The following is a 26,771-nucleotide window of genomic DNA, read 5'->3' as shown; positions in this document are numbered from 1 at the left end:
CAGAGTGCTTTTTATCTGCACGATGGGGTGCAACTTAATGTCCCCTCTCATGGCTGGAGGAAAAAAAACAAAAAAAAAAACTTGCTGTCCTTCTCATGAGGAGAGGACCCCGGGACTCAGCAATCAGTTCAGCACACAATAACACAAATTACACCGAGAAGCCTTTTTCCCAAAGACTTGTGATTAAAATAAATGGGGCTCATAAATTTGCCTCTGCAGAGCGTGTTGTTTTTAATGAAATTTTATGAGGCTCTCAGCTCTCGGGTGCCTCAGACAAACTGGAGAGAGAAGAAGAAGGGGGGGGGGGACTGGTGAAGGTGGAGGTGGAGGTGGTGGGTGCAGGGTGAAGGCGAATGATATCAGCTACATCTCGACGGGTAAACAGAGACAGCACGCATATTAATAAATGCGACACATCTGCGCCAGGCTGATAGACACGTCTGAGCGAGTGGCAACGCAGCAGTGGCCGCCCAGAACTCATTTTGTCTGTGTGTGTGTGTGTGTGTGTGTGTGTGTGTGTGTGTGTGAGAGAGAGAGAGAGGCCAGTGGTAATCATTACATGGAGGTATGTGTGAGATCATCTCATTGAGACGTGCCCAGACTACCAGGGAACACGACACACTGGCTCTCGTCTCTGGACAATATACATCTGTGCCGATTCGCCGTGCTCGGTCACAGCAGATACTGTGACTTTAGAGTTTATTGACATCTGAATAAATCAGCATAATCAAGCTGACATTTCTGTAAACAGACGAGCCCCGACTGCATGTTACTGTAATGAAAACGCTTTGCCCCGCAATAAGACACGGTGCAAAGAAAGAAAAAAAAAGGGGGGGGAAAGGAAGGCAGAACGCTCACATTGTTTCCATTACTGTAGGAAACTTTGTGACGTTCCAGCCGCGACATCGTCCAACAGCTGCACGTCTTGTAGTTTCACTGCATTTTAAACTCAATAAAGGAGTTTTTAACTTGTTATGAAACTCCCTCAGTTTAATACCGATGCCTCTTTTTGACCCACATAAGTACAAACCAGACCATCAGCTATCAGATCGGCTATTTCTGTACACTTATTATGGTTCTCCTTAATGCCTGTCACCAGATTTCGACATATCCGGGTCGGATAAGTCAAGAAAATGGGATCTGAGGGGGGAGAGAAGATGAATTGAGGCGTCTCACAGAAGAATATGTTGTGGAATTTCGGCTCGCTGGACCGTTCTTGATGACTTACGTTGAGATAGTTTCTAAAACAAGATCTTGGAGGAGCTGTTGCCATGATAATCCCCCCGAGTCTTCCCCAAGGTCCAGATGATACCTCACAGCTTCAGGAGGAAGTGCTTCCATACAGGGTTATCTGTTTAACAACATAGCAAGGGGGGGGTGATGCAGAGTCTCTCCACTGTAGCCAGAAGACTAAGAGGTAAAATAGGTCAGAGACATTTAGTCTGTAAACATAGATAGATCGAAGGCCTCCCTACGAGGTTTATGCAAACAGTTAGCTTAGCCTTGGCTCGGTTTGTCAGACATCTGTTCTGTAGACATATCTACAGTAGATGTGAATATCTCTGTTGCAGAGACTATGAGACAGTATCATTATCCAGACTAACATCTGTACAAGACTCATATGACCTCCTGTTGTTTGGCAACAGAGCGACCTGTGAGAATCGTAATATTCCCCTACAGACTTCTCACATGGTTTATTTAAACCAGTTTTCAGAGCCCAGAAGATGTCGGATCATCCAGTATCTCACAACCAAAACAGTCCAGAGTATGAACACAGATTTATGTTGCGTTGTTGTCGTCTCACTAACCATTTGGATTCATTTTCTGACCACATTAATAACTGCTGGTACGTTAAAGGGGCAGTGTGAAACAGAAACTCAAACTCAGAGAAATATTGACTTGATGATATCTTTTCTGTTTGAAGCTAGAGAGGTGGCAGGGTCCGCCACATATAGACAAAGTAAATCAGTATAAAGTGTGGTGTTCTTTAGGGTCAGCTTGTTGATTCAGTTTATTAAGTCATGAAAACAAAGAGACTGTTTATTTAGTCATAAAACATCAGTCAGTGAAGATTTTCCTCTTCTGATTAAAATGTCTGCATCAAAACTACATATTGCTTCAATAACTTGTGATATTTAAGGCACATTTAGCTGATTATACCGCAGCACTTTTTATCAAAAAGCTGCTACAAGGAACTTTCATTTTATCGTTGACCGTCACAGCTCTTTTCTAACAAGATTACTTTGTTGTTGTGTCGTACGAGCCGACTACACAGCAGCTTCTCCTTCCTCTCAAACTGTAAGACTCTTCAATTCATCATCAGCACCAGATAGTTTTAATTTGTAGGATTTTATTCAACCCAGATAACTCGCAATCCAAATGACTGTCTAAGAACAGCAGACGTTAAAACCTCCATGACCCTGAGCAGTCAACATCTACTGTTATACAAAGAATCAACCTCAGTCTGCTGATGAAGAGACTGACGTGGTCAAAAGCTCCAGAACAGCAGCTCAATGGACCGTGGTGATATTATTTTCATAGTCTTTTTTTAAATTTTTTTTTATGGCCCACCGTTTTGCTTTAATCTACATTTGTTCCCTGTGAGGTGAAACAGGTTTGGAAACAAAATGAGTGACTGCACTTTTTGTTTTGCTGGTTTTGTCTTTTTTTTTTTTTTTTTTTTACTTCTTATTTCAAATGAGCAAATTCAATCTGCTTATGAGAACCTGTGTGATTTAAAAGCTCCAGATCTTGAGGCACGATTGTTTCTAAGGTCAAGAATTAACTGTGAACCTCAGATGTATCAGTCTGTGATCACTGGTATTGATTCTGACCTGCAGACTGTTCACTGTCACTGACCCGTTGATTTTTCCTCCCTCGGCTGCAGAGAATCGTCTCATCCTGGATGCCTTCGCCCAGCAGTGCAGCCGAGTCCTCAGCCTCCTCAACAACGGCCGCCTTCTGGACTCCTCCTCCTCCTCTTCCTCCTCCTTCACCTCCAACATCAAGCTGGAGGACGGGTCGGGGGAGATTCAGGGGCTTCACTGCTCCTCACTGGGGAAGTCCAAACCTGAAGAGAGCTCTTCCACCACGGACCCGGAGGACGACGCCCAACAAAGCCATGTGAGCCAACAACAGACCTCTGCCGTTCTCCGCATCTTCACGGACTCCCTACAGAACTATTTGCTCTCAGGGCCTCAGCAGCAGCAGCAGCAGCACCTGGCTGTGGGTCTGGAGGACGAGCAGTGTCCGTCGGCCGACCCGGGATCAGGAGTGTCTCCTCCGAGCCACAACCTGGGCGGCTGGGGCTCGCCGACTCCGTCAGAGTCGTACGGCCACCCGTCGTCCACGCTGCCCGAGGAAGAAGAGGAGGAGGAGAACTGCTGTCCACGCTGCCTGGAGTTGGAGCAGGAGGTGCTGTCTCTGCAGCAGGAGAACGAGGAGCTCCGCAACAAGCTGGAGAACATCCCAGGTGTGGTACTGAAAGATTTGACTACCAGAAGAGTTTCAGAGCTCAAAGATTTTTTTTATACTCAAGGATGAGGTCTCTGCTGCGTCTTATTTTCAACCTTTTTTAATTGGAAAGTGTGAAGAAACAATGACTTCCTCAATATTTAAAATAAAACTCCTAAATTCAAAATGTGTTAAAAGTGCAAAACAAACTCTCATCAGAATATCCGTACCTTTACTCAGAGTCTTTTCAAAGTGCAACTCATTTGAATACTTCATTTACTGTTGAATAGTTAAATCCAGGGCTGTTAAAACGAGGACTTGCAACTCGACTTGAACTCGCCTGCTGTGAGGCTCCACATGAATATTGAAAAATGCGGCATTGTTCGTAGTTTTTTGCTTCTGAAACTCGGCCGAGCCGTCCTGAATAATAGATAACATAACCGGGATGTGTGTAACATCTCAAATAACCTAAATTCAGATGAGAGAAATCAGCCTTCCATTATTAAATTAATTAGTCCGTACACTTAAATGAGTCAGTTCATAGTTAACTTTCCACTGCAGCACTTCGCCTGTTTTCCTTCCTGCAGCCTCGCGAATGACTCGGTTGCATAAATAATATATTTATGTGCCAGTTCCTGCTTCAGCTTCGTCTATTTTAGTCCAGTGAATCAATAATAATAAAATAATCCTTGTGCATCTGTTGTGTTTGAAAACAACACATTGGAGCAGCAGCTGCCTGTGTGAGGAATTTATGATAAAATATTTAATAGCTTTCTTTTAGGAATGCACCTGCAGCTTCATGATAAATTATATTAACCGCTAAAAAGACAGTTTAAAGTTGGAGAGATATAGCTTACAGTGAGATCTTTAATAACTATCTAAATGCTGATGTGGGTTGTATGGAAGCATCAGTAATAAGAACAGATCTGAAACCAGATAAAAGCGTCTCGTCGTACATTGAGGAGTCTGATGTTACGTTCTGTTCTCCGATAAATCTTTAATCTTCTCACATATTCAGCTCCGACAGCGCTCTACGTTACTCCGTCAGGATATTAATTCAGTTAAGCAAGCAGAGTTTCCAGTAATGCGTATTTTCTTTACTGGCAGCTTCGAGTGTGATTCATGATGAACTACACAGCCTCATCGTTACAGCACACAGGATGAAAACTGATCCTGGTTTTATTGTTTTGTAAAGTATAGAAACACAAAAATGATCCAAACAAACTCACAATGAGGCTTTTTTTGTACCGATGAATCTTCATTTTGAGTGTTTGTCCTTGAACTCATTTACACATAACGATGCTTTGATTAATTATTTATAACTGGATGTTTAGTGCTGCACAATTGATTGTAATATAATTGAAATTTCAATATGGTCGAGTGCAATATCCAGAACTACAGAACCAGCCTTTTTTTTCAATAAAGGTACACGGTAAAATCTGAGAAATTGATCTTACTTAAAATCAGAAGTTGGTACGTTACAGTAAGAACTTTATCGCACTATAGAGAGATTTTATTAAGATATAAACAGAGAAGACAAAATGAAATGAGAGTTGGAAATTCATAAAAAAAATATTCTCATCTATCCACAACTGTATATGTATTTACATTTATCAATAGAATTGCTACTAGACACAGAGACATAAGATATGTATCTATAGTTACACATGACAATGTAGATTATATTGGCTAATATTCAGCATGTAATTATTGACAGTAGTTATAAATGAATGCTACATAAATGCTACAAATAACACAGGATTGTTGCACCTGATGATACACGTGATCATCATAAAGACCTTGTATTTATAACTTTACTACTCATTAATCAAATCCATCATCCGTGCAGCCTGTTGTCGTCACACCGCAGTAACTTCGGTGAGGATCCTCACACTCTCACTGAGTCTAAATGCATCAGCGTTTGGGGCAACAGTCTTAATAGCATCTATTTTTGAAAACTTCCTGCTCTCCCCAAAGCATTCTGAGCTCCCCGCTGTCACCTTAACCTCATTTTCACAAAAAAAAAAAACCCTCTCTTTTTTTATCTGCATGTTAAATATACTGAGGATCTACACAAATGATCTTTTGCAGAGGAAGGAAAATATTTTAATCCGACACCAGGCGAGTCGTCTGTTTGCCTGCAGGGGGTTGTGACTGTGTGTGTTTGTATACCTGGTCACAGTAGCTGGTGTTTGTGTTTACGCAGCTCCCTGTCAAAATGTTCTCGACTACTTCAAGACTGTTCTGGAGTTTCACAACCAGCTGGTCCAGCCGATGCCGGAGGAGCAGCTCACCGAGGTGAGGAAGGAAGGCTCCTGTGCATTAATGCACAGCTGTTTAAAGCACGTGTCATCGTTAGCACATGTTAATAAAGTCTTTGGTGTGTTAATTGTGCGATCGAGTTTGTGTGAAAATGCGGGATTTTAAAGAAAACTCTGTCTCTGCAGGAAGAAGAGCGGCAGACAGTGTTTGAGGTCTGTGTTTTTATTCAAGCCTTTGACAGATTCTGTTTAACATAAAGGATTTATGTGTTTAATGCTAAAAAAAAAAAAACACGGTGGCACATCAGTGAAATTGACATGACATTATGCCGTGCTACGTCTAAACAGCTAAAAGACAAAGCAGTTAAATATGAGATAAAATAGTCGTGTGAAGGAGTTAAACCTCGCCGCCTCCTCACACACTTTAACTTCCTGTCTTCCTCCTCCGTCTCCCTGCAGGGCAGCAAACAGCTCCTGGAGAACTACCCTCTCTTCATCACTAACAAGCAGTGGGACGAAGCTGTCAACTCCTCTAAGAAAGACGGCAGGCGGCTGCTGCGCTACCTGATTCGCTACGTCTTCACCACAGATGAGCTCAAGTTCTCCTGTGGTTTGGGCAAAAGGAAGCGTTCAGTCCACTCAGGAGATCCAGGCCTGGAGAGACGACCGCTCAACCCTGTTAAAGTCAGCTGCCTCAGAGGTACGACGCCGGGAAACGTCTGTGGAGCATTTGGTATTATGTTTTAGTCTGCTCGACTGAAATTTAAACACTGGTAGAACACATAGAGTGCATGAATATCTTGCAGGTATCAGTGTCAGTCAGTCTAAGATCTTATTGACTGTTAACTGCAAAGATGGTGATGATGTTTGTCAGTGGTGTTACATCAGTTTTGTGCAGAAGATATTCAAAAATATAATTTCACTTTAAAAGACAGTGTAATGAGGCTGAACGACGCCATTATGTGTGTGTGATAAGGATCTCTTTTGTTTCCTTTGAACAAAAGGAGGAATAAATAACAATTAATTATTTTTAAACATCACATCAACCCAGAATTTCAAGTTCGGTGCATTCTTAGTTGTGAGGCGATGCTAAGCGGGTTTATTGTATCTTCTACCTTCGTTTGTTTTCATATCCTCATCGACTCACCGACCTTCATACAAACTTGTAAAACTTTCACCGATATTTCTTATATTATCTTATATATATTAGTTATTTCTTTGCTCTGTTTTTGGTCTCCACCACCTCCCGAAGAAAACATTTGTATTCTTTACTGCTAAAATTTTTATTGTGTTCACCACAAAAGTTATTTTTTTTTGTGTTGTTCGATGAGAAGGTAGAGTACAGTGGGTTTTAAGAGCCGATTCTCCAGCTGCAGCTAAAAACGACGTTATGAGAGCTGTGAGAGTGAATCAAAATGGAGAAGTTGGAGCAGGTCTCAGCTGATTCTTGTCATAATGTTACATAAAATCAAGAGGAAGTTGGTGGTTTCAAATGACAATTCTTGTAGGTTACCCACATGTAGCTGAGACACAAAGATCCAGTCTATTAAAATACAAGCTTGAACATGTCACCTGAGAATTTGCTCAGTTTTCAGTGGAGCTTTCTTTGATTTCCAATAACTGAGCGTGTTTGTTGTCAGAGTTTATCCGGATGCACTGTGCCTCAAACCCAGACTGGTGGATGCCGTCGGAGGAGCAGATCAACAAAGTGTTCAGCGACGCCGTCGGTCACGCTCGCCAGGGCCGAGCGGTCGGCACGTTCCTGTGCAGCAGCGGCAGCAGCACCAGCAGCCTCTACATGGACAGCTTCGATCACCTGTCGCAGGACGAACTGTATCTGAAAGGCTGCCAGAACGGCCAGTCGGACTGAAGCTGGAGGAGGAACTGAAAAGACGAATGCCGCAAATGTAGCTGTACAACAACATATCCCAAAACACTGACCTTATCCTGTCACTTTACAGAGTGAAGAAAACATTCCAAGTTTATCAAACACGATATAAAAACAGTCTCTCAGAAGCAGGTTCTCTTTTTAGTTTCGTAGCTTTCTGTCATTTTTATACTCAAGATTTTGTTCAGTCAGAGTTTGACTCTAAAGGATGTTTTAAACTAAAATTTGAGTCTTCCATTTGCTACTTTTTCTAGTGTTTGTTGTCTTATTTTCACTATCAAACAAATATTTCTGGGTTGCAGTTTTACAAATATTCCTTGAGGTCATCAGGAAGAAATTTTGTGTTAACGTTGCCCAAGTTAGTGACTTTTATTCTCTCCATCCACGGAAAAGTAGCATTTAACGTTTCACGCAAAAGTCCTGCGTCATTGGCGAAAGCACCTTTACTTGCGACCCTTCTACAGGAGTGCCTCTGAGAAACTCGTGTTTTGTTACCTGTCTTGCACTTTGCAGCCCTGTTTTTTCTGTTATTTTTTTATTATTTGAATCAGTTCTGATGTGTCTAGTTTTAAATTCTGGAAAAAAGGAAAAGTGCATTCAAAAATTAAAAGTCTTTCCAGAGTGCTCAAATGCAGCTTCTCTTGGGTTGAAAGACGTCAACACAGCTCGTCCGGCTGAAAATGTGTCTCTATAAAATTAGCTCTTCAGAAAAAAACAAATTTACTTCCAAAGTGTTTTTCCTCGTGTTTACTTGCAGAAGTTACCACATGAGGTCTCCTAAATTTTATATTCTATTTCTGTCCTAATAATTAAAAAGTAGACGTTTCTTTTTTTTATTCTAACGTTTGCAGTATCGTGTAAATCTAAGTATTTGCTCCGTCGTAGATTATTTTATTCCTCCCGACACAAAAAAGTCTTGTATTAATCCAACTGCCAAGATCATTTGATAGATTTTGCATCCAGTTTTTCAGCAGTTAGACGACATTTTGACTCAGAACTTTTATTTAAAGGAGAAGTTCACCCACATTGTCGACATCACAGAAAAAAAAATAATCTAATTTTGGTCTTTGATTACGTCAGACGAGCTGTACGGATCCATTCCGTGTTTTTCATTTCATATGTTTAGGTTTTAAAACAAGTCCCCGTCTACTTCAGTCGTGGTGAATAACTAAGTATATTTACTCAACTTCTGATCCTGAGAACTTACTTGCTTACTTACTTTTAATTCAATTTTGAAGTACTTTTACTTTGCTTGAGTATTTCTATCTTACAGTGGTGGACTGTGTTTTGGGTGAACTGTTCCTTTAAGGCCACATAATAATGCCTTAAACTTGATTCAAGACTTCCACATAACTGTTATCACGGAACACTAAATATACATTACTGAATAATCTTTCAACCCAAGTGGAATTAATCGAGCACCTTTTTTCTCTCTGAAGCTCTTATTTGCACTTTTTACGCGTCTCTTTGTGGCCGAAACTCGTCTTCAAACTGATCTGAACCATTTCTGTTCTTTACCTACGTATTTATTTGTTTTTGGTACTCTGTAACTTCACCTCCAGAAACACTGTTTTCTACGTTTTGAATGTACCAGATTTATTAGGTCGGTTTGCCACGTGCTGTGTAAATGTGTAATATAAAGTACAGTATTGTGTGAGGTGTCTCTCTCTCTCTCTCTCTCTCTTAAGAAGCCAAGTAGAAAAGTGCCACAGAAACCTTAAACCAGTCGGATTCTGTCGTTGTGTTGCTGTTCTGAATGTGAGCGTTTCTTTGTATTTACCCTCAACGTGGCTGTTTATCAACACTGTGAAACACCAGTAGGATTTTTACAAATCTGAGAGCTTCTGTTGGTTTTTATTTATAATAAATAAAGTCAGCAGTGAAGCTGAGAACTTACACAGAGGCTTCACTCATGTCGTCTGTCGTCTAATTCTTACAGTGGTAAGAAGGATCCGTTTTGTGAGATAAAATTCAAAATGTGAGAAACATTTTGAATTTTGATTCAATAATTTTGACTTTTTATTTCATTATTTTGACTTTTGAGTTAATAGTTTTCACTTTATGTTCAATAATTTTGACTTTAAATCATCAGTTTGACCTTATAAATTCATAATTTGGACCTTCATCTCATAATTGCAACTATTTTATTTCATAAATGACTTTTATCTCATTTATTTTGACCATGTCCTTTACAATTATGCCTTTTTACTTAATTTATATGTTTTAAAACCTCATGATTGTGACTTTAATCACGTTTAACTTTCGTCTTTTTTTTTCTTCTTTAACTTGCAGAAATACACCTCCAGATGATCATGAACCTGAACCTGAGTCAGATACAGATCAGGTGGATTTCAGCTGGATAATATTATTTTCAGCAGCACAGCAGATGTGTGAGAGAGGCAGGTGGAGCAGGTGGAGCAGGTGGAGCAGGTGGAGGCTGATGCATTGATGCAGACAGATGTAACCGGATGTGACAGCAGCACCTCCACCTGGGAGTCTGCAGCTTGTGTGTGATGGTTGTTCTCTTTTGTCTCTCCGCTCCTCTCAGACTGACTCGTCTCTGATCTCCACCAGGTGGCGGTGTAGTTACATGACAGGGAAGCTGATGGAGCCCAGCAGGAGAACCGGTCCTGCAGCCAGGATCGATAAGAAGAGGCTGTGCTGTCGGTTTAAAGTGGAGGAGCAGGTCCACGACACCGGGAGGTTCTGCTGAAGAACCCGGAAGTGATCGATCAGGCTTAAAGGTTCACAGCAGCACTATTTTAATAAATTGCTCAGTCTTATTTTTATTATTTTTTTTAATTAATGTCATAATCCAGTTAATTTGTCGGGTGATATTATAAGATGATGTTATGGGCTCGCTTTAGATTCTGCTCGAACCAGAACCAGAACAGAATATATCACAGCTTTGTCTCAGAGGTGTTCGGTTGGGAACAAAAGGCCACTTCTTGAAATCAAAGGATGAGCAGGATGAGCTCCACAACAAATAAATTAATTAATTAATTAATTAATAAAAATAAAAACATTCACTTCTCCTTCGCGGTTCCGCCCAGAAACTCCAGTGAGCGCATGTGTTCTGCTGTTTCCTCACGGCGGGTCCAGCTGCTCACATGTCCGCCGTCTGACGCTGCGTGTGTCGGTGTCGGTGTGGTCGAGGCTCGGTTTTGGGTGTTTCTCTTTAATTCTGCGGCATCTCTCTCTGGCTGTATGCGGGCCTGCTGCTCTGGGAGGAGGATGAGGAGGAGGAGGGCGGGCCGTGAACACAATGAGCAGACTTCTGGACTCTCCGCTCACCGATGCGACATGAACGCAGCAGCGCGGACCTGAGGGCGGGTTCCGGCACGCAGCTCGTCCAACTTGGGTTTTTTTGCATTGAGTGTGTGAGGGGGGGACGGCATGCGGGACCACAGGCCCGGGCTGCGGTCTGGACGCTGACCTCGGGTAAACCCTCAGAGGAGGAAAACACTTTTGTTGGAGAAATTCTGCAGAGGAGCTTTTTTTTTTTTTTTTTGCGCAGCGCGAGAAACTCCGCGCAGAGAGGGATGATCTCCCGACCAGCTGACCAGGACTGAAGCTAAACGTGTTTTTATCATTTTCTACTATTAAAGGACACATAAAGGCAGCGGTGCAAGATGATGTCACTGATCGATCTGGACGATGATCAGCGGTGGGTGCCCACACATGTCAATGTCACCGTCCTCCGCGCGAGAGGACTGCGCACCAAGGGCAAGCACGGCAGCCGCTACCTCTACACCATCATCCAGGTGGGGAAGGATAAGTACACCACCGGGCTGGTGGAGAAGGCGGAGGTGCCCGAGTGGAACGAGGAGTGCTGCTTCGAGCTGCTCCCCGGGATCCTGGAGGACGGCGGCCGGGGCGCGTTCCCCCACGGGAGCGGGGACCTGGTCCTCACCGTCATGCACCGGGTCCTCATCGGTCTGGACGTGTTCCTCGGTCAAACCATCATCCCGCTCGATAAGATCTTTCAGGAGGGAATGTGTCCGAGAGATGAGTACGTCGAGTTTCTAATGCGAAACCTGAGAAACGAAGAGACGTGTCAGGTGTTAGTGTGTCACTGAAGTCAAAGAGGTGACCTGCTGAGGAGCAGGTGAAGGTAGAAATCTTAAACTTAAAGGTTCAGTCTGTAGTTCTGGAGTAATCAGAGCTTCACTGACTGATTCTCATGTGGAAACAAACTCTCGTTGTTTTCACGACTGAATAAAATAAAATCTCACCATAAAAGACGAAACAGTTTCATACAGGTTTAGGTATCGTGGCAGGGTCCGCCACATATATATTGTGTTATTACCTGAGTTTGAACTACATAATTCTTCTTTAAGCAGCCAAAAAAAAGAAACATATCCTTAAAGGTGCACTGTGTGTGTTTTAATCACAAGAGAAAGATCTCAGTTCACTGATTTATTTTTATTTTTCCTAAACAATCTAAGTAAACAAACTGGCCTTAAAGAACAACACACGTTCATACTGTTTCACTCTGTTTATATGTGGCGGACCCTGCCACCTTTCTGGCCTCCGACAGTGTTGTGGGGACCGTACTTGTAAATGTTAAACTGAGTATGAATACCTTCCTCAAAACTACGTCGTGTCCCTTTAAAGTGCCAAAAGTAAAGTAGGCTGCTGATTGTGTTGCACCTGGTGGTGGTGAAGGTCGAGCTAATTTCATCCAGCCTACTTTAAATACTGCTGGGAGTATTAATCTCTATGAATACATCCGTCATATTAAGTATTAATAATCTGCACCTGCAAAGTGCAAAGATTAGTAAATATTAATCCGATCAGATTATCAGAGTCAGCGCTCTGAGCTCTGATGCATGACTGAAATCTGCAAAGTAACTTGTAACTACAGTTATCAGAAACATTCATTATGTTCTCCAGTCACCTGTTTCTCCTCAAACTCTGATGATCAGCTGATTATCTTCACTCAGAGGAAGTCAGTGCAACTAGACGTGTTGCAGGGCGACATAGAAAACTTGACTCCTCATTAAATCCTCCACACTGATATCCTCTAGGCTGCTCCGGCAGCAGCACCCACAATGCACTGCAAACCAACAAGACCAGATCCGCTGTGGAACGAGTAATGAATTTAGCCGGAAAGCCTCCATCTTTATGCACAATTCACAACCTCCATCTCCACTTAAAGAGCGCCGAGTACGATCTGTGTTTATCATTTAATGGTGGCAGAGGAAAAAATAATCAAATCTCTCTTTGATTTTTATTAATGAGATGCCGTGTTCTCCTGCAGTGCTTCCTGCAATCAGTTGTTTTTAATAAGCAGTAATGTTTTTAATGTGACACTGCAGTTCATCAGCTTCTTCCTCAGACGTGAAGCTGCTTTGAGGACAAAACAAAAGCCGACCGACTCAGGAGAACCTCGCCTGGTGTTTCTCAGTGAACGAGGCAAAGACAGAAGTTAGCTCGTGTCGATAACTGTGGAGTGGATCTGACGTGAAGTTGCTCACAGACAGGTTGACGTATGTTATCATGCAAAAACTCTAAATCTCTCGTCAAAATATCTCATTACAGTTAATAAAAGACACCTCAAGTGTCACATTTCAGTATATAGAGACGTGTTTTCAAACATTTTCACTCTCCTCGTGTTCCCGAACAGACAAGACCACCTCTTTAGTTCTCTGTCCTGATTGGATGAAGGGAGAAGGTACACCAAAAAAAAAAAGAATTTCTCTTTTGGTGAAGGAGGATGAATCAATAACACAGATTCCTGTTGGAAACTTGAGCTTTTGAGCACTTACTTTAATAAAAATAAATCACAGGAAGCAGATTTTATTTTGAAGCAGCACTTCCTCCTGTGTGGTTTGAACTCTGCTGACTCACATGGTTATTAAAAATGAAAGGAAGTGAACAGGCTGACTCATTTTATATTAAAGTCACAATTGCTGGTCTGTTCCTCCTGTAAACCAAACCACTCATCTTGACATTTGTGACTTTTCCCTTCAAATTATGCACAAAATACTCTTTCAGTCCAACACAGCAGTCCGGCAACAAATCTTCCCTTCATGACGGCTTTTTTTAGGGAGGTGCTGGTCCAACTGTACGCTCATTTTGGAGGGTGTAGTACGTTATCACATGTCATTTTGTCCTCCCCAGTTCTGCAGCCAGGGTAGTCTGAATAATAGAACCACCTCTCTGTATTATTAATCAGATCTTCACTCTGCAGGTCCTCGAAAGCTTATAACTTTACTGCAACATTCAGAATGACCGATTCAGTTTTCACATCGTTAAATGATGATGTTGAAAAGGTTTAAATACAAATTAAACTCCCTCAGACGCTTCAGTACAACTTCATCTGTGTCTTATTTACAATGTGGCTCTGACTCTTTATCTGAAGCCCTCGGTCGAGCTGCAGGTGACGCAGCAGTGATACGCGAAACATTTCCACTACGAACACTGAAGAGCAGGACAGAGTAAAGCAACACATCTGGCTTTCATTGCAGCCTCTCCGCCCTCTCTACGCTCAGTGAATTCCTGCTGTTAGTTTTGGCTCCGCAAACACTTTCTCTGGTCCACTCAAAGGATTTAGGAAGGCAGGAACAGAGAGAAGATCTCATTGGTTGAATCTTCATACAGTTCTTATTGCAGCCGGGTGCAGTTTGGGTTGTGATATCCTGCTCCGAGCCCCGTTTCAAAACAGTTTGTTGTTAAAGATTTTTGAGCACGATCCCCTGAGCGGTATTTCCAGGCTGATTATGTAATATGTGGAGAGCACTGCCAACAGGAAATCAATGTTTTGTTGTCCAGAGAACACATGCAGCATCTGATTCATGCCACAAACAGATGACAGTACACTGAAGGCATGCTGATGAAGTATTGTGTGTGTTTAAAGCAGTAATGTAAGATTAACTGTCTTCTTTTCTTCTTTTCTTCTGTGGCCCCAGATGGTTCAAGCTCAACTCCAAGGCGGGGAGAAAGGAGAAGGAGCGCGGTGAACTTCAGGTGACGGTCCAGTTCACTCGCAACAACATGACGGCCAGCATGTTCGACCTCACCATGAAGGACAAACCCCGCTCTGCTTTCGGCAAGCTGAAGGATCGTGTGACAGGGAGGAAGAGGGGGGACGTGGAGTCGTCCTCCGCCATCGTGCCGGGCCGATACGCCGCCCTGTCAGGATCCCAGGGGTTTGGCGAGGAGGGCGGAGTGATGGTGGAGCCGCCAGATGTGGAGGTGGTGGAGGAGAAGAGGAGCAAGATGAAAGATTTCTTCAAAGGAAGGCTGCGCAAGTCGTCCGACACCAGGTCGTGCTCGTCGCTGGCGTCGGAGAGCAGCGTGTCCAGCGAGAACACCGGACCTCCGCCCAGTCTGGACCTGCTGTCCGACCCTCCCAGCTCTCCCATCTACACAAGCAAAGTGAGAGTGGACACCCATTATGGAGAGGCTGACTTAGCTAAAAAAGGTATGTATTCAAACTGCGAGCAGGTTTACATTTCTCAGAGTGTTGCATAGCAGAGTGGGGGCCCACAAATCAAGATCCATTTAGGATCCAAAGAAACATCATTAAGAGTAGAAATAAAGCATTAAAGCAAGAGGAAGACATTACCATCATCCCCTCTGTGCACACCAGAGGTAGGAGAGCAGTAAATACTCAATTTTGAATTTTTGTGTTTCTACTGGACACAGCCCTCGAGGTGGAGCCCCCTGGGTCACTTCCTGCAAGAGTTAGAGGAAAACAAAACAAAGCTGGAGTAAAGAATTGACTTTCATTGGTCCCACGGACACAAACTTGACTCCTGATGAATGCTGGATATGTAAATAAACTTTTTTTAGCGGTTCTTTAGGAAGATAGCTGATTATTTTCTCATACCAAGGTTGTCAAATATTAAGTACTGGCAAATCCGTCAATGAGACTCAACAATCAACTGTGTTCATCCAGAATAAATCGTCATACATTTAAAGGTAGGGAAGGCAATTCTGGATAAAGATTGTTGATGGTCAGTTATCAAAGTTTTGGGTTAAATTTTTGGACTGAACACCAACGCAAAGCGTCGATATTTTACAGTTTGGGAATGAGACTCAACAATCGACTAGTTCTCTGCAGAATCATTGATCCTACCGTTAAAGCAAGAAGTTTTCTCAGATATACCCGTTTTTTTTTTTTTTAGACTTGAACAGCTGATTTTTGTTAACCCAGGTCTTCCTTCCTTCCTTTTAACAGTGCTCACCAGCCAGCACACAACAAAGGTCCTCACACACAAGCGAGCCTTCAGCGACGAAGCTAGCAAGATCACAACAGCCTTCCCTCGTCCAAATCCTGCGGTGGAGTCTCTCAAGGGTTCGACCATGACTCAGTCCAAGTCTTCCTTGTGTATAAATGGAAGCCACGTCTACGAATCTGAGCCGTCCACTCCGAAGAGCTCCGCAGCCCATCCGTCCAAACTGGTCCTGCTGGAGAAGTGTTCCCCGCTGTCGCGCTCCCTGCAGAACCTCACCAAGAGAGGCGAGGACAAAGGTTCCTTTGCCGAAGGCCGACGCTGGTCCTTCGACAAGACGAAGAAAGAGGAAAAAGAGGGTCAAAAAGAGGCTCAGGCATCGTCTTCCACGGCTCAACAAGCTCAGACAGGAGGTCAACCCGTACAGGCAGTGATGCCAGGCGCCGTTTCGGGTGCTGGTTCACCTGACAAAGGGAGGAAGCTAAGAATGACGTTATTCTCTGGAGGGAGGAGTGATTCCCTCCCAGCTAAGTCAGACCTGAACCAGGCCGCTCCGACATCTGAGGGGAGGCTCAAAGGCTGGTTCGGCTCCGGTGACTCCCAGAACAAGCCAAGGTGAGTCGGGGTCATTAACAGGCTCGTGTTTGGGCTCCACAGTGTCTGACGAATGCACTTTCTATCCATAGGCACACACGGGAGGCTTGAGTTCACTGTTTGCTCTGCTTATTTGAAAATGGATTTACTTTTTCTCCATTTTCCAACCACGCTTCATCATTATCTCACGCTATATGTTTTTCCACAAATGGCACTCCAGCATTTCCATTTCCTTCACCAGTGTGTGTCTACGTTTCTTCTCTATGGAAGATGCAACATCACCGTGGTTTTAGACCAAACGCTCCCGCTAAAGGATGTGCAGAAAATCATTCCACGTTGATACGAGCTCACCCAGCAGAATAGCTGCCAATGCAGATCTTGACTTGTCTTGAGTGGCTACAATGCATTATTTATTTTTTTGCTCCGCTTGATTATGTTGCGAAATGATGCTTTTGCTTCTTTGATAAACTTTGTGTTACCGTTTTCATAATTCTTTCATTTGACTGACTGATGCTGGTTGAGTTTTCTAGAGAACAGACTCTGTTGTGGAATATCAGCTCATACTTTGGTTTGTCTTCTCTGTTTTGTGTAAGAAAAGATGTTCCCCATTTGGTGACCTGGCACATCATTAACTAAGCAAAGCTATTGTGCCCTATTTTCCTCTACAGGCTGGAAATTTCTCCTAAGGTAGAAAGCAGCTCAGATGTACCCCCTCCCCTCCCTCCTCGCTCCCCTGTAGCCCCTCAGTGCTCCTCACCCTCTGCCCTCCCCTCCGGTCATGTCTCACCTGGCGACTGCAATCACACCAATCCCTTCACCCCCTCTCCTTCTCCCGCCTCGACCCCCCTCTCCCCTTCCAACCCTTTCTCCTCACAACACAACCCCTTTCTTGAGGAGCTGGTAGCTGAGGAGTCGCAGACGTCCCCTCCTGTTGCGCCTTGCTCCTCTTCTAGCTCATCCCCCTTTCATTACACTACCCTTCCCTCCCAGCCCTGCGCACCCAGCACTGCTCACGATGTGTACGCTTCCAACACGGCTTCCATAAAGCGTGAGCGGCCCAGGCCGGTAGCTAGACAGGTGTCTCTCCCTGCGATACTACCTAAAGCAGCCAGGCCTAACTCCCCGAACCATTCTGCCCCTTGCTCTGCGTCAGGGTGCGTGGGAGAATGGGATGACTGGTTCGATGCCTTCGCCTCCAGCAGGCTCAACTCACCCAAAGGAAGTCTTCCTCACAAGCAGCCGAGGACAAGTCCGAATTCATCTCAGCGATATAGTTACCCTCCGGTTAATCACGCACAAGAGCTGCAAACATGTGAAGAAGAGCCTCCACCTTTACCCCCAAGGAGACTTGTAAGAACTCCGGTGAACGAGATTTACTCTGACGGCTGGCTGCACAGAGGTCAAGAGCTAGCTGTCCACAAAGAAGCCTACCTCCTCTCACAGACCGGCGTGGCCTCCTTACAACGCGGCAGAGAAGGAGAAAGCAAAAGAAACAGTATATCCCCAGACCCTCACACGAGCAGCGAGATATCGGACTCCCTCAGCGTGAACTCCCAACCCTACACAAATGTCACTTCGCCAGGATTCATCTCTGAAGAAAAGCTGAAAAAGTTCAAATATGAACCTTTAGAAGATGACACCGACTGCTGGGGAGGGATGTTGTTCGAGCAAGACTTGTATGGACGTGCATGTAGAGGAAACTATGGACAACCCAGAGTGAACAGCCATCGCTCTGAAAACTCTGTAAATAAGATCACATCTGTGAACTCAGGACCTAAAATGGTTCTTGAGAGGGAGATATCTGTTGCAGAACTTTTGAACTTGCCATCTAAGACTTCTGTTACTAGTTCCTCGAAGCCGGATGCAAAGGTACAAGATATGCTGAACGACGAAGGACTTTCTGGCAATAAGATCACGTCCATGAACTCAGAACCAAAAATGGTTCTCAACAGTGAGACATCTGCTGCAGACCTCATGAACTTTTCATCCACTACTTCTACTACCACTTCTTCCTCAAAGCCAGACGCAACGGTACCAGAAATTACAACCACTCCAGAGGAGGAGACGGAGTTTGATCCGCCTGACACCCCAGGCATCAACAATAACGTCTCTTTCTCCTTAACTTTAGGAGATCTGAACATGAACGTGAATAATTCAGATTTTAGTTTTATCGACTCTGATGGCTCTTCCCAGTCTGAGGTAGTTGATACTCTCAAAGGCATCAGCAGCTTTGGTGGCACTTTCCCACAAACGTCAGAAGCCTCAGTGATCGCCGGTTACCATTCGGAGGCCGTGACCTCACCTCAGGGAATGTTCACGTTGAAGGACACCTACATACCTGAGATGAACTCTTCCTTTGAGATAACTGCGTCATCGAATAAACTGTGCAAAGTCTCTCCGGTGTGCCACGACAACTGCCGGACACAAGATTGTCGATGTGATCTGAATAACTCCAGGGTAACCAGAAGAGAGATGGCCGCCTTGTCACCACAGAGTGGAACATCTGTTCCTCTTGATCTTGAATCCAAAGCAGATTTAACCAGAAGTGTGGGTGATTTCAAAAAGACGATTGATGATAATGGAAATCCAGAGGGTAAAATAGTCCCGCTCGACCAGAAGGAGTCATTTTCGGGTGTGGTTAGTGCTCGTTTTAGACCCAAAGGAGTGTCCCGACAGAACAGCAGTGGCAGCCCACACCACCAAAGCAGAAGTGGAGACTTCGGAGAGTTTGAGCAGCTGTTGTCCCTCGTTCAAAATATCTCACGTGTCAGTGAAGGACCACTGTCATACCAGCCCACTAAATCAGCTCTTTCCACCTTAATGGCTTTTAATAAACAGGCAGATTTGCAAGGAGACAACACCAACAAAGAAGAAGCAAATTGCAATGAGTCTAATTCACTGCGGAAGTCTCGGCTTACGGAGAAATGCATCAGTTTCGAAGACCTCCACGCCAAAGTAGCACCCTACTCGAGAACTCTCTCAGAGTCAAAGATTGGGCAATCTTTGCAAGAGCCTGAACCCTCTTCTCCCTCCATCCCTTGTGCACCCTCCCTGTCAGCTGATGCACAATCTACACTCCACCCTTCCCCTTTCTGTTGCCCCTCCTTACATCCCTCAAGCATGGGGCCCAGTGTCGGAGCCAGCACTACGCTGGCCGTGGCCCCCTACACCTCCTCCTTCTCCTACTCTACCACCTCCACCACTGACCAGCCCCTGGTCGATGCACGGCACTCACTTTTGCCTGAGGAGACACAACCAGCTAGCAACCTGCCCCGTCAGGAGAGCAGGTGAGAATCCTCCCACTAGGATACCACATATATAGGCTGTAGTAGACTCGAATAACAGACCAGATTTCCACTTAAAGTATATATGTATTAAAAAAAACAAGTTATTTTTTCAGTTTTGTTGCTCTGGTTGCTTTGTTTACTGTTTGTTGGCCTGGCTTGTTTGATGCTGAATGCTTTTTTTTTTATTTTAAGTTCTGTCTTTTTTCATCATCCAAAGTGCTTGGATGAAACCCGCTGCATCGTTCTTGGCTCTGCGTCACATTTTTTTGTTCTTCATCTCATTATTCAGCCTCTTGTTGGCTGTTGTGATTTTGTTGTTTTTTTTCCTGCCTTAAAATGAGCTTCTCATGCTGCTACTTTGGCCACCTAGATAGATAAATTACTTACAGATAGTCTGACATCAAGAACGCCAAACAATGTAATTGCCTAAAACTGTTGATTCAGTAGATGTAAACGTTTCATACAGTTTTATTGAATAAGTTCAAAGTAAAGAGTCACAATTTCATCCTCAGAGTCAGTGCAGTGACGCTGCCAAATTATTGCATTATTAGAGTTTTATTTTGTGTCTATAAATAAACATCAGCATGAATCTGAAATATTATAACCAAAGATAAATTTAGATAAAATATTTTTTATGTTGCTGCACATGTTTCCTTGTGTAGACATGTGAACTAGTCAGCTGACTCTGTCTTATTGAAGCATATTAGCTCATAATCTGTTTTATTAACCCAAGTATGCCGACATTCTTGTGAGCCACGATGGATTGTTTTGTAACATGTAATTATTGGCTCAGTTTAATATAAAACCTGAAAAACTCTGAAGACCCTCAATTAAATAACTAGATGAGTGATTTATTACAGGAGACAGAAGAGTTTGAAATGAATCACTTTTATGTATAAAACTTGAATAAACAAGGCGTCATGACACATTATATCCATGTAGAAGTTCCCTTTAACATTGTATGTAATAACTGTATAAATGTTTGTGTATGATATATAATATATGTCTGCATGAATTTAGTTTAAATGGAGACATTTTATTCAATGATTACATACAATGCTCTGTATTCCTTCTCCCTCTGCAACGCTCCGTTTTAGCTCCTGTCTCTTTAAGGCCCGCCCCCTGAATACCCAGTCTACTCTGATTGGTCCGCTCACACATGCCCGACCCAACACCGCTAACAACAACAGAGCAGCTGTGCTAAATCAGTTCTTACGTGCCAAACTAGCCACTCGGCATACAAACTCTCTGAATGTGTAACACGGTGACTTAGTGTGATGTCACAAAGTCACAGAATTAAAGGCGGGGCTACTGACGATGTGTTTCAGGAACAGTGTTTTCTGTGGGAGGGAGGAGCTTCTGTTGGTGCGGACTTTTACCTTTTTAAATTTAAATATATAAAAAGTGTAAGAGGATCCTTTAATCAGCCACAAATATTTAATTTATTCTCTTTGACTCAACATGAGTGAAAAACTTTGTATTAAACTCGACAATTTACGTTGAACTTGCGTAATAAAACTAGATGGTAAAGTTTCATGTAGTTAAAATACCTGAATCACAGTTTTCTAAGTGGAGGCAAGCTGTCATTTCTCCTTCAGGGATGTATTGTCTTACTGTACGAGAATAAAAGGATCTTATCTGTACATACCATGTACACTGAGGAGTAAGAAGAGGACAGTCAGGAGCACCCCGGGGTGCAGAGGGATTAAATGATTAAAGGAATTAGCCTACAGATAATTATTGGGTTCCAGCTGTTCAGTGGAAAACTAATTCATGTGTTTGTTACAGCAGAGACAAGTGAGGAAACTTCATACTTAGTATAAAAAATGTGCTGCTGGCTCGGAGACAAATCAATAAAGTACCATAGAGTCGCTGTTCCTCAGCTCAGTTAATTAGCCCTTTAAGACATTCATACTAATGAAGACAATAACAAGAACATAAGGAAAGAGAAGTTTAATCTCAGAGATGCAGCTTTTCTCTCCGCTGTGATCACAAAGTCTTCTTCTTCTTCTTTTGAATCGTGTCTCTTGTGCTATTTCTGTGTGAAAACATTGGCTTGCCTCCCTTGTTGTTGTGGTGTATTCGCCCCTGTGCTCCCCTCGAGATGACTCACATGGCTGCAGCTTTTTATACTCTAAGAACACGTAGATGGTTCTCAGACTTTCCTTTTCTGTGTTGCTCGCTACCTGCACAGAGCGAAGGCGGCAGAAGTATATTTGAGGTGAAGTTACGTGAGCTGGAATAAAGTATCTGACGAGATCAGCCGCTCAGAGACAGTGATGGTGAACATGCAGTGAATATACAGCGTGACCTGTGTTGAAATACGAGCGCTGACCGCTTTGTTTCGCAGACCTCATCCAGTGAAGCCATTAACCTCCAGCCAATCAGAGAAGAAGGAGGGCCGTTCAGTTCTGGAGAAGTTGAAGTCTTCCATCCACCCGGGACGCACCGCCCAGCAGGTCGCAGCCGAGCCTGAGAGGAGTCAGGTACTGTGGGCCGAAAAAGAATCGACTCGAATCGAACTAATCCGAAAAAACACTTAACCATTACTCATATTCTGGTCAGTCTATATAGAGCGGTGCAGGGATGATGTGTTTTTGAAAGCTAACCCTGAAGTTAGCATCGTCCTGGTTCCCTCCACAAAAAGCCTATGAGATTTTTTTTAATCGAATTTTGGAATATCGCCGAAAATATGCTTTGTGGTCGACACGAGTTCAAGTGACACCTTCTGTTTCTCATTTAGACTCTTTTTAAGACACGTAAACGCTTTATAGTTCGATTTAATGATGTGTTTTATGCCGTAGAACAGAAAGTGCAAATGTGTCCAACCTGTGGTAACAACAGACTTCATTTCAGGAAATTTAGCTAAAAAAAAAACAGTTCAAGAAACTGATTGATTATGAGACGAGAGAACCGGATGTGCAGAAGTGCTGATACTGATTTAATATAGTTTAAGTTGTTTAATATGCACCTTTTACAACGTGTGAGTGATGATTATTACTACTATGAAATAAAAAAAAGTCAGAATTATTTAGAAAAGTTTTTAATTAAGTACTGAAGTCCAAATTTGAGGTATTTTCACTTGTTTTCTCTTTCTTTCTCTTTCTATAAATACTTTTTAATTCACTGCATTTATTTAAGATATAAAACATAAAAATATCTGATAAGATGTGATTTTTTTTAAAGAAATTAAACTGCCTCATAGTGTCTACAAATACAAGTCAAAAGACCAGCTGATTAATCAATTAACAGAAAATGAAGAAGACATTTAAGTCATTTTTCACACAAACGCATGTGATGTTTAAGCTTCTCATGGTGAAGATTTGCTGCTTTTCCCTTCAGTTATTTTAATAATCTTTAATTTAATTTGAACCAGGTGGACAGAACGAGCACGGTGAAAGTGTCGCTGTGGGTAACGACGCGTGGCGGCATAATCAATCAATTAATGGAGGAAATAATCAGCTCATTAATTCATAATTGAATCATCACTGGTTGGCAGTGCTGTTCAGTAAGTTCGACTAAATTAACAGTAAAATACTTTGTTTTCAGTTATGCATGAGGAATAGTTTGATGGTCACAAGGCAGTTTTTTTTCTGCTTTTAATACTTAAATACTTTATTATACTTTTACCTGAACAGAGTTTCAGTACAGTGAAGTATTAGTACTTCTACTGACGCTGCACGACAGTCTGCAGCTGCGATCCTGCAGTTCTGTGTCAGACTGAGGTTACTTTCAGCACCGGGGAGAGAAATGCTGATCCCATGACTCCTCTTCACTGTGACATAATTCTTTGACCCAGATAAGAGTTTCCAGCGCCTAAAATTATGCTTCTAGTCTTCTTCCTCCGCAGAACTTTGGACTGCCAAGAAATATATGTCTGGAATTTCATGCTGTGGAGGAAGAATTAAAGCAGGACTGTGCCGACTGCAGTTATTATTATTCATCACGTATATCAACAACCGGCTGATAGATGTTCAAAAAGTACCCATAATGCCGTGAGTTACGCTGTGTTCAAACAGCGGAAGAATTCAGTTATTAACATGTCATTCTAAATTAACGAAGGCCATTCGGTCCGCAGACTATTTAATGCTTCCATGAGCATTTATTACCACCAGCAGAGCGCTCGGTGTTCAGCTGCTGTGATTTCTTTATTGTTTCCACTGACTCACTTCAGTTTTTTACCGTCTGCCCTCCACGACGCGCCGCAGTCAGCCCGCTCATATTTCTCAATTAAAAAGAATGTTTTGACTTTTTTCGGAGGGGGGGGGGGGAATACGCTTATTTGCTTTCTGGCGGAAAATTAGATGAGTGGATTGATAACACTGAACAAAATGTCGGGGACAAATGTTGAGTCAAGATGACGTCTTCTGATAATCAGTTTACTGTCAGAGAGGAAAGAAACCAGGAAACATTCACATTTAAGTATCTTCAATCAGAGTCAATAGATAAATATCAAAACTGGTGCGTAATGATTTAATGGAATAATATAATATATCGTTTATGTCCATTCAGTATGAGACTATTGCCAGGAGACAGTTAGCTTAGCTTAGCACAAAGACTGGAAACGGGGGGTAACAGCTAGCCTGGCTTTTATCCAAATGTAGCAAACCATCTAATGTTCACTTCATATCTTATTTATTCCTCTTTATGCTAAGCTAGGCTAAGCTAAAGCATCTCCTGGCTACTATCTAATTATTCTGTATCTTTATTCGATAACTGATTAATTAGTTTTGTAAGTTTTTGAGAAAAAAAAAGGTCAGACTTGTCTGGTTTCTTTCCTCTTCTATGCCAGTAAACTGAATATCTTTGTTGTTTATTTTACATTATATAGCCCAAACAACTTAATAATTCATTGAGAAAAATAATTGACAGATTTACTGACACTGAAAATACATTTGTTTAGTAGCAGACCTGTTTATGAGAGTGGTATTAATCTTCTCATCATCTACAGTCGGGTCCAAACGTCTGAGGTCACATGAAAAATCATAAATATTTATACGTAAACCAAAGGATAACCAAATAACCAAAGGATCCAGACACATTTTAAAACACAGTTATGTTATAACATGTTAATGTAAATTTTAATATGTAAAAGCAACAAACTCTTTTGGACAAAAGGTCAGATTTCCTTGATTTCCTTGATTATGACTTCCTCTGCAGCATGTGTTTAGCAGAGGCTAATAAAGATGGCTGCGCCTCAAGCTTCCAGCAGAGCATTTCTCACTAAGAAGCCTTGGGAAAGTGTAAAACAGACTCAGAGCTGAGGGAAAGTGTCAGGAGTCGAATTATTATCGAAACACAGGGAGAAACAAATCTCATCCAGGCTCGAGGTTTGTAAGAGGGCGCTGCATGTTCGTCTGGAAACTGAGTCAGTTGCATTCAAAGCAGGAGATCAACACTAAATAACTTCACCAGAGATTCAGAATTTGCTAAATAAAGAACTCCAGTCAGCAAAAGTCCAGCCAGAAGAGTTCTGAGAGGACTAGAAGCTGATTCTAGACCGCTCGTCAGGAGGGGAATAAAAGGGGGACTCGTTAAATACTGGATAAGATATTCTGAATTTCAAACATTTTTTTTAAAGATTCATCTTCTCACTAAGCTGATATTATTGTTTGTGATAAAAAAAAAGAAAAAAAACGAACATTTGAATCAGTGCATCTTGACTTCTGGTCTCAGACTTTTGGATGTTACCTTCTGAACCTGCTGTTCCTGTCCCCCCTCTCTCTCTCAGGAGCCGGCAGTGGACCGCTCGGCTCAGTACCAGCACCTGACCAACATGGAGCTGATCTCCCTGCTGCTGCAGCAGGAGATGGACATGCAGAAGCAGCAGGCCGCCTCCGAGCAGCAGGAGGCGCAGCTGTACAAATGCGAGGCCGAGCTGAGAAAGGTCAAGTTACAGGTCAGAGACCTGGAGGACTACATCGATAATCTCTTGCTGCGGATCATGGAGCAGACGCCCACGCTGCTGCAAGTGCGCACTCGACACAAGTGACGACCGTGTCGGCGTGTGTTTGGCGTGTGATCCTCTAGAACGCTGTTTCCTCGGTTGTTATTCCAGAATGGGAATCATTGTTCTAGAGGCGATCCAAGAAGTACTCCACACAGTCTGATCCCACAATCATCCAGGTCTTCTCACTGCTAATAACTGCCTTGTTGATGTAGACACGATATTACCCAACATGCATGCTGGTTACTATCCCCGATTTGGCACGTAGCAGAAAACAGAAATGTGAACAAGCTTCGGGTGCAAAAAGATGATTTCACTCATGCTTCCTAGAAATAAGTTTAGGTAGTCAGCTGTTGTCAGTTTAAACTTTAAACTCGCTGCTTTCTCACGTGCATTAAAAATAAAAACACAGGCTGGAAACTAAACACTCGGTGGAGGAGCATTAATGTTCCTCGGGGGTTTAAAGTAATTTACTCTGGAAAAATACGATGTTAGCTCAAGTTACCTTAAAAACTGTCAAAGTACAAAAACATTTTGATGCAGGATTTCCATCTCAAACTATTTTATAAAGTGGTTGACTTGAGCTGATCACATATTTTCAGATTAGGAGAATTAAAGAAATGTCAAAAAACAAACAAAAAAAACCGTCACACATCATAAAACGCTGCGCTGCAATGTGAATATAAAGGAAACGTTTCTGTCTGATGAGCAAAAAAAAACAAAAAACAACAAAACAAATGTTCATGTTTGAAGAATCCCGACGAGGATGAAGACTTAAATGTTTTTTGCATTTTGTATCTTTGTTTTTCATTTTTTACAAAAATACTGTGTTCATAATTCTTATTTTCTTTTGTTACACGCTTTACAACAGCGAGAAAAATGTTTGGATATATTTTTTAGGTTTCGTTGTCCATTTTTCTTTTTCTTCTTTTTTTGTTAAAACAGCAACATTTTAAACGTAGTAACGACGAAAGTATCGATGCAGTAAAGAGTATTTCAGTAAGTATGCAGTAAGAGTATTATAAGTTATTTCTATAAATACTTTTGTCATGATAATATATTCTCTAATATCACTCTAGTACCACTGTAGCTACTTGCAACGCTTTACAACGACCGCAGTACTGTACTGTAATAAATAAAGTGCACATGAACAACGTG

At 42.5% G+C, this 26,771-nt stretch overlaps 2 protein-coding genes and 1 long non-coding RNA gene across 15 annotated transcripts in view; 2 read left to right on the top strand and 1 right to left on the bottom strand.

Moving 5' to 3' along the window:
- The window catches only part of LOC119007441 (BEN domain-containing protein 4), a 13,760-nt gene extending 4,262 nt beyond the window's left edge, over window positions 1–9,498 (top strand). For all 10 annotated transcript variants that reach the window (XM_037077140.1, XM_037077136.1, XM_037077139.1 and 7 more), the window contains 5 exons: window positions 2,888–3,472; window positions 5,660–5,751; window positions 5,901–5,927; window positions 6,174–6,414; window positions 7,355–9,498. In XM_037077140.1, coding sequence (XP_036933035.1) covers window positions 2,888–3,472; window positions 5,660–5,751; window positions 5,901–5,927; window positions 6,174–6,414; window positions 7,355–7,584 — 1,175 coding nt within the window. In that variant the 3' untranslated portion in view covers window positions 7,585–9,498. The remainder of the gene's footprint in view (window positions 1–2,887; window positions 3,473–5,659; window positions 5,752–5,900; window positions 5,928–6,173; window positions 6,415–7,354) is intronic.
- LOC119007444 lies at window positions 8,133–10,770 on the bottom strand. The gene is made up of 2 exons (XR_005071129.1): window positions 10,633–10,770; window positions 8,133–10,311 (listed from the first exon to the last, which is right to left on the bottom strand). It is a non-coding gene; the product is annotated as an uncharacterized LOC119007444 (long non-coding RNA).
- Window positions 10,221–26,771, top strand: LOC119007437 (rab11 family-interacting protein 5). Of its 4 annotated transcripts, none has more exons than XM_037077122.1 (6): window positions 10,221–10,346; window positions 14,517–15,031; window positions 15,791–16,400; window positions 17,048–19,666; window positions 22,017–22,152; window positions 25,398–26,771. In XM_037077122.1, the coding sequence occupies exons 2-6, from the start codon at window positions 14,602–14,604 to the stop codon at window positions 25,656–25,658; spliced, it is 4,056 nt and encodes a 1,351-aa protein (XP_036933017.1). In that variant the 5' UTR covers window positions 10,221–10,346; window positions 14,517–14,601; the 3' UTR covers window positions 25,659–26,771. The 4 variants fall into 4 exon arrangements, with proteins under 4 accessions (XP_036933017.1, XP_036933016.1, XP_036933019.1 ...); XM_037077121.1 differs by lacking the exon at window positions 10,221–10,346 and adding an exon at window positions 11,207–11,614; XM_037077123.1 differs by lacking the exon at window positions 10,221–10,346 and adding an exon at window positions 12,985–13,094.

This window comes from Acanthopagrus latus, chromosome 18, assembly GCF_904848185.1.
Source record: "Acanthopagrus latus isolate v.2019 chromosome 18, fAcaLat1.1, whole genome shotgun sequence".
Classification (NCBI taxonomy): Eukaryota; Metazoa; Chordata; class Actinopteri; order Spariformes; family Sparidae; genus Acanthopagrus; species Acanthopagrus latus.
The sequence above is the reverse complement of the archived record's forward strand: the minus strand, read 5'-3'. Positions and strand labels throughout refer to the sequence as shown.

Excerpts from the sequence above, each read along its gene's own strand:
- LOC119007437 (XM_037077121.1), top strand. The coding sequence starts at position 11,235 with ATGATGTCACTGATCGATCTGGACGATGATCAGCGGTGGGTGCCCACA. Across the intron at positions 15,032-15,790 it reads GGCTGACTTAGCTAAAAAAG|TGCTCACCAGCCAGCACACA; the intron begins GTATGTATTCAA and ends TCCTTTTAACAG. Across the intron at positions 16,401-17,047 it reads GACTCCCAGAACAAGCCAAG|GCTGGAAATTTCTCCTAAGG; the intron begins GTGAGTCGGGGT and ends TTTCCTCTACAG.